Raw genomic sequence first — 6,991 nt, forward strand, 5'->3', positions numbered from 1 at the left:
AGGGGCAGGGCCGGCATGTGGGTGGGAGGGGCCACAGCGGAGGGGCGGGGCCGTCAAGGAAGAGCGCAGGGAAGGCGGAGTTTCCTTGTAAAAGAGGAGGGGACACCCACGAGAAAGAGTGGAAGCGACCCAGCGCTGGGTCACCCGGAGAAGGGGCGGGGCTAAGTGAGGAAGGGGTTGGGTGAATGCGTGGTGAGACCCGGCTAGAGGGGAGATGGCAGTGAAGCTGACCTCTCGTTCTCTCTGTCCTCTCCACAGATCTGCCCCCCGGGTCCCCACAGTGCTCCATTGAAGGGGGCCCGGGGGACCGCAGCCTCCGCTTCCGTTGCTGGTGGCCTGGCGGGTCCCCTGCCGCCTCCCTGCTGTTCCAGGGTCTCCCCGAAGGCGTCCGCGCGGGGCCGATGCACTCTGTGCTCCTGGCGGTTGTCCCCGCCCACCCTCGGCTCAGCGGCGTCCCCGTCACGTGCCTTGCTCGCCACCTGGTGACCACGCGCACTTGCACTGTTACCCCAGGTGAGAGCGACTGAGACTTCTTTCCTATTTCCAGAGGAGGACGGGGTATTTCTTCCCTCCTTTAGGACATGAGAAAGGGAGACTTCTCAACTCCAGGAAAAAGGATTGATTTATTATTGTTATTATTATTATTATTATTACATAAAACTCTATTATTATTATTTTTTGGTCTTTAGCTCTACAGAAGGACCCAGGGTTTTCCTATATGTCAGGCGGGGCAGGGACGAAATTTCTTTCCTGGGTCCAGGAAAATGGCTGACACCTTCTCACGTGTTCAGAGCACTAAATCGTTGAGAATCACACGAGTGTCTCAGCCCAGGACCTGGCCTCTGGCATGTGCTTAGTCAGTCCTCGTTAAGGAAAGGCGATGAGTGACGCGCAGGGAGCGAAGGGCCGCGCTTCCTCATGTGGCTGAGGCGTCGAGCCTTCATCGCTGATTCACCCAAGGACGCGGGACTTCTGTGACTCCAGGCAGGACAAGGTCCCGATCTCCTTGACTGGTTTTCTTGCGCCTGCAGAGGCCCCTCGAGAGGTGCTACTGCATCCGACGGTGGAGGAGACACAGTCAGGGGAGGCAGAGGTGGCGCTGGAGGCCTCTGGCTGTCGGCCACCTTCCAGAGCGTCCTGGGCCCGGGAAGGGCGGCCCCTGGCCACTGGAGGTGGGGGCCGGCTGCGGCTCAGCCAGGACGGGCAGACTCTACTCATTGGCAACTTCAGCCTGGACTGGGACCTGGGAAATTACTCCGTGTTGTGCAGTGGGGCGCTGGGTGCTGGGGGCGACCACATCACTCTCTCTGGTGAGTTCTTGTTCTTCCCAGAACTGAGGAGTCCAGATCCCCAGGCCCGCCCCCCTCAGACTCAGAAATCCAGATCCTCAGTCCCTCCTTCCTCAGACCCAGGAGTCCAGGCCCCCAGCCCCTTCCCCTTGTTGACCCAGAAGTCTGGGTCCTTAGACCCTCTTCCCCAGGGACCTATGAGCCCAGGCCCTCAGCAGCCCCCTTCCCTCTCCCCTCCAGGACCCACAAATCCCGCCCACCCGCCTTGATCTCCCCAGGACCCTCTATCTCCTCGTGGAGGTTGCAGAGAGCCCAGGATGCAGCAGTGCTGACTTGGGATGTGGAGCGCGGGGCCCTGATCAGCGGTTTTGAGATCCAGGCTCGGCCGGAGGGGCCTGAGCAGGGCAGAGCCAACACTTACAGGGACTGGGTCTCCCTGCTCGTCCTGGGGCCTCGGGAGCGATCTGCTGTGGTGCCCCTCCCTCCTCGGAACCCCGGGACGTGGGCCTTGCGCGTCCTGCCCACTCTGGGGCGTCAGCCGGGGACGCCCTCATCAAGCCGAGTGTACAGAGCCGGTGAGTTGGGGCCATGGGAGCCCCCCCAGGCTGCCTCCCTCAGTCTGTTTCAGTGGACCCTTCCGCTCCCCGGCATTACTTTCCTGGGGCTGCCGGAATGTAGGACCACGGACTGGGTGGCAGAAACAACAGAAACGCGTTCTCTCACAGCTTTTGGAGGCCAGAAGTCCAAAACGAAGGTGTCAGCGGGGCTGTGTCCCCTCTGAGACTACGGGTAGAATCCTTGCTCACCTCCTCCAGCTTCAGATGATGGCTGTCAATTCTTGGCCTTCCATGGCTGGCAGCCATGTCGGTCCAATCTCTGCCACGGCCTCCTCCTCCCTGTGTGTGTCTCTGGCTTATACTTGTAAGGACACCAGTCATACTGGTTAGGGTGGACCCTAATGATCTCACCTTGACTTGAATGGTTGAATTGCATCTCCCCAAAAAGGGTATATTATCATCGTCACCCCCGGGACCTGCGAAGGTAACCTCATTTGGAAATAGAGTCTCTGCAGGTGTAATCAAGTCAAGATAATCTGAAAAGACGCTATTTCTAAACAAGTTCACGTTGACAAGCGCTGGGGTTGGAGTGTCAATATAGCTTTCTGGTGGGACACACAGGTCAACCCATAACAATCCCCAGCTTCTAAGTATTGGATGTCTCGGCGTTCAGACCTCTTCACTACCTGTGTGTCTCCCCAGGGTGACTCTGTCTATTCTCTCTGCCTTGAATTTAATTATTACTCGTATGACTCTCGAATGTCTGATCCCAAGCCCAGACTTTTCTTCTGAACTTCACATCTGAAAAGCCACCTCCCTAACCTGGCTTCTTCATTTTGGATGTCCAATTGGCTTCTCAAACTTCACATGTCCAAAACAGATTTCTCAACGTTTTTGCCCCAAACTGTGTCCCCCCGTCTTTTCCATCCCCCCTCCCCCACTGACAACTCCCAGTCTTCCCAAGCCTGGATGATGGCATCACCCACATGCTCAAGTCACCTCTGACATCCCCAATACCAGCAGGTCCTGGCAACTTGCCTTCCAAAATGCATTTCTAGTCCATCCATTTCTTTCCATCTCCACGCAGACGCCCCCGTCAGATACCACGATCCCCCCCTGACTTGACTACAGCAGCCAAATCTCGTGATACCCGCCCCCCCCATGCCCTCCTACAACTTACTCTTCATACGTAGGAGCCAGAGTCATTCGGATTGGACCATGTCGCCGCTGACCTCCTCAAAAGCTTTACATACATTCCTACGAGCTCCCCAGGCTCTGGTCCCCGCTCAGCCCTCCATCGCCATCCTCTTCCTCTTCGTCTTTCGTTTCGTACCTTCCACCCACACTGGCCTTCGCTGAACACAGAAGACTCTTCCCGACCTCTGAGTCTTTGCGTTTTCTGTTCCCTCTGCTTGAAACATCCTTCGCCCTGTTTAGCACGCCCGGCTCCTTATCCTCCGGGTCTCCGCTAATACGTTCCTTCCTTGGGGACCTTCCCTCATCACCCTTTCTAAATGTCACCTCCCCTGCCATTATTTCAATCACAACATATTTATTTTTCTTCTGAGCACAATCTGTAATTACGTTATTTATTTGCTCATTCATTTCTGATTTCTCTCCTAAAATGAATCCCCATGAGAGTCGTTATCTTGATTTGCTCGCCGATGGATCTTCATCACCTGGTAGAATGCCAGGCCCATCGCGGTCGCTCCGTAAACGTTAAATGAATTGAGAAAGCTGGGTCCCGGATTCCTGGTCCCTGAGCGGCTTGGGGTGGGGGGGCGGGGCTTGGGAGACAGGCCCGGCCACGCCTCCTGCTCTCCTTAGCCTTCACTTTGTCTCTTCCAGGCCCCACCCTGGGCCCCGGGGCCATCGCCGGCATCGTCCTGGGCTCCCTCCTAGGCTTGGCACTCCTGGCAGGACTTATCCTTCTGTGCATCTGCTGCCTGCGCCATTTTCGGGGTGAGTGATGGGCCAGCAGGTAGGATCTTCAGATAAAACTCCATTGGAGACTCGGCTGGGCCAATCAGCGCAGTTTCGGGTCATCCATCCCGCCTTCCTACCTCCATATCAGCCAATCATACTGAGGCTCCACTTCAGCCCAGCTTCCCTCGCCATTGGTCGGGTCTGCGTGTCACGTGTTTCTGCGTCTCTTCGTCTTCTCTCTTTTTCAGGAGAGACTCTCAAGAAAAAGAAGCATCTCCCCGCCTTTTTCCCTGTGGTCCCCCCACCAGAAAAGAAGTCGCAGAGTGTGGCCCCAGAGCAGGCCCCACCGCCTCTGCCCCTCAAAGTCCCGCCGGAGGACCCCAGCCCAACCAGAGCCCACCAAGTGAGTGGGGGAGCCCCCGCGACGCCCTGTTTTTGTCGTTTAATCAGGCACACGGCAGTCCGAATTCTCTTCCTCCAGCTTTACTCGTTGTTTTAAGAAGCTGCTACAATTTTATCCTTTTTACATATATAAGAGTTGGACAGAGCTTCCCATACAAAGTTTATGTATTTTAAAAGAAGAACAAAGTTACGATTTTTCCTCAGAGGAGAGTAAGGTGGGACCTCCTTTATTTTTTTTCCCATAAAAATGGGCAAAACTTCCATTTTGTCTCCGAAATGGGATGCAGTTTCTCCTCCATGAAGTTGGGTCGTTTCGTGTCTCACCTCTCCCAAGGGTGGCTAGACATGTTTTTTTTTTTTTATTCCTCGCAAATGGAGAGAACCCAGCTAATTTTTGAATCATGTGAGCTAGCATGCTAGAAAAGAGTGTCATTGTCACGTCCAGGGTAACCGCTGAGGTTGTCCCTCGCCCCTCCTCTCTCTTCCAGGCCACCAGCCCCAGTCCAGTCGTCTCTCCAGGTGGGGGCCCGAAAACTGTTCGATCAGCCACACAGGTGTGACCGAGGCTAATGGCCTGCTCCGCACGGGAATTTCTGGGTGGGACTTCCTGTTTCGCCCCAGCAGCATGCAGGGCCTTCCCGTCCTGCTGTGACTGAAGGTTGGACCCCAAAAGTGGGACTTTCTGTCTTACTCTCTCACCTTGGAAGACTCCACCTGTGTTTGCATAAGGAAATGAGACTCCTGGGCTGGGGGCAGACGCCCGCCTGTGGGTCGTGGATCGTGGATCTCACAGTGTGGTTTGCAAACCACCCAGCAGGCGAGATATGCAGGCCGTGCAGCAGACAGGTGGGGCTTGGGCCCCGAGCATCTCCGAAAAGGCCTCCGACATCCGCTTTTGCCTCCTCCAGGCCGCACCCGACCAGTTTCCAGCGTCTTCATCATAAAACGGATCAGATCACATGTCCCTCTTCTCTTTAAACTCTTCCGTGGCTTCCCATTGTCATTCAGATACCGTCCAGACTCATCATGACCTTCGAGCCTAGTGCTCCGGCCTCCATCAGCCTCTCTGACTCCCCTTCCAGTACGCGCCCCCACCCCGCTCTAGAAGCAAAGGCTTTCTCTCTGCCATACTTTATTCTCCCTTCAGGCCTTTGCCTCTAGAGTGTCCCTCGCCTGGAGCACGGCTCTTTCCCCTGTGTCGTTTATTTCCCGAGTGTAAAAGTGACCCTCACCATCTTAGAAGACCCTCCTTCAACCCCTGCCTTGGTCATGGGTTAAGTCCTAGCGACCCTGAACCTTCTGCTTCACATCTGTAAATAAATCATTACTTGTTTAGCCTCTGACTTCCTCTCTAAGCCGAGAGCTTCGAGCTTCGTGGAGGCAGAGACCACGTCATTGTCTCCAGAATTTAACACAGAGCTCAGCAAACAGCAGGCAACCGATAAATATTGGTTAACCGATCAAACGTTTTGGTGCCAGTGACGGGCTGGGTTTGCTGCTGCTCTCCAGCATGATGTCTTCCTTTTTTCTTCAGCTGAGTTTCTCGGTGGAAATTTAGGGGGTGCATCAATGAAATTTAGGGGGTGCATCAAATTTGGCCGCCGATAACAGAGTAAATGATGGCGAGAAATACGAAGGTGGGTGGTTTCGAGGCTGGGTCAGCAACTTTGTGTCCCCCATCGAGGACCTGGGCTCATTGCACCGTCGTGCTGTACCATCCTCAGGGAGTTGGCGCGTTGTCTCACGTAGCAAGATGGCTGCTGCAGCTCCAGGCACCACATCTTCACACAACTGTATCTGAAGCCAAGAAGGAGGGAGCAGGGTTCTCTTTTCACACTCTCCCCTCGACCAACCTCATGAGTGGGGAAAAAAACTTTCCTGGAAGCCTACCAGAAACTTTCCTTATGTCTCATTGACCCAAAACTGGCCGTATCACTGCAAGGGAGTCTGGGAAACCAAATACCCCGGACTATATCACGGGAGGTGGGTCTGACAATGGAGAAGAAATAGGAAAGAAATAGCTAAAGCACAGGAGAGGAAAAGGTGTGAGGCATTCTGGTTAAAAACAGGCCAAAGAGGCCTTTGGGAAACAGAGCTCTTGGATCATTTTGAAAAGTTGAGGATTGGGGTCCTGGCTACCTGGACCCTCTTTATCTCTTCTATATCAATTAGAGTTTTCATTTCCTTTTTGATCATCAGAGACGTAACACCTAACACGAATCGGCTTAAACACGCAGGGGACTTTATTGCTTATGTCGGTGAAGGTGGGCATCAGGTGACTTTGGGTTTGGCAGCTTCAATGGTGTCATCATGGACTTTGTTTCTCAGGACCTTTCACTCTGCATGTTGTAGCGTTTCTGTCATTCTCAAGCCCCGCTTTCCATCTTCCCCACCAATGCTGTCCCCACAGACCCGAGATCTTTCCCTGTGACGAAGGCCTGGACCGCACGTCATTGAGTCACGTGATCCAGCGGAAGACTGTCTCTTCTTGCTAATCCCATAGAGCCCCGGTACTCACTCTCTCGTTAGGCTGACCGGGTCATGCGCCCACCTCTGAGCCAGCCCTGGTGAAAAATGGCCTATGCCCAGTAGCTTAAGCCAATCAGAGGCCACCTCTGTAATGGCTCAATCCCAAATCTACTGAAGAGAGATGATGGTATGATGCTGGGGAGGCACCACCGACGACCTCCATGCACCCAAATCCTGAATGACATTGACACCTGCAGGCAGAGACTTTGGAAAAAGGCGTTTATTGGTGTGGTGGTCTCAACACTCCCCATGAATCGGAACACACGGCCCCCAGGCCCCTCCCCCCCC

At 54.5% G+C, this 6,991-nt stretch overlaps 1 protein-coding gene across 1 annotated transcript in view; it reads left to right on the forward strand.

The window, feature by feature from the left end:
* VSIG10L (V-set and immunoglobulin domain containing 10 like) overlaps positions 1-5,509 on the forward strand; it is an 8,886-nt gene extending 3,377 nt beyond the window's left edge. The window contains 6 exon segments of the mRNA XM_025048689.1: positions 59-513; positions 1,032-1,310; positions 1,568-1,864; positions 3,695-3,808; positions 4,021-4,175; positions 4,663-5,509. Coding sequence (XP_024904457.1) covers positions 59-513; positions 1,032-1,310; positions 1,568-1,864; positions 3,695-3,808; positions 4,021-4,175; positions 4,663-4,734 — 1,372 coding nt within the window. The 3' untranslated portion in view covers positions 4,735-5,509.
* Positions 5,510-6,991: the final 1,482 nt, after the last annotated feature.

This window comes from Pteropus alecto, unplaced genomic scaffold, assembly GCF_000325575.1.
Source record: "Pteropus alecto unplaced genomic scaffold, ASM32557v1 scaffold41, whole genome shotgun sequence".
In the NCBI taxonomy this organism is placed as follows: domain Eukaryota; kingdom Metazoa; phylum Chordata; class Mammalia; order Chiroptera; family Pteropodidae; genus Pteropus; species Pteropus alecto.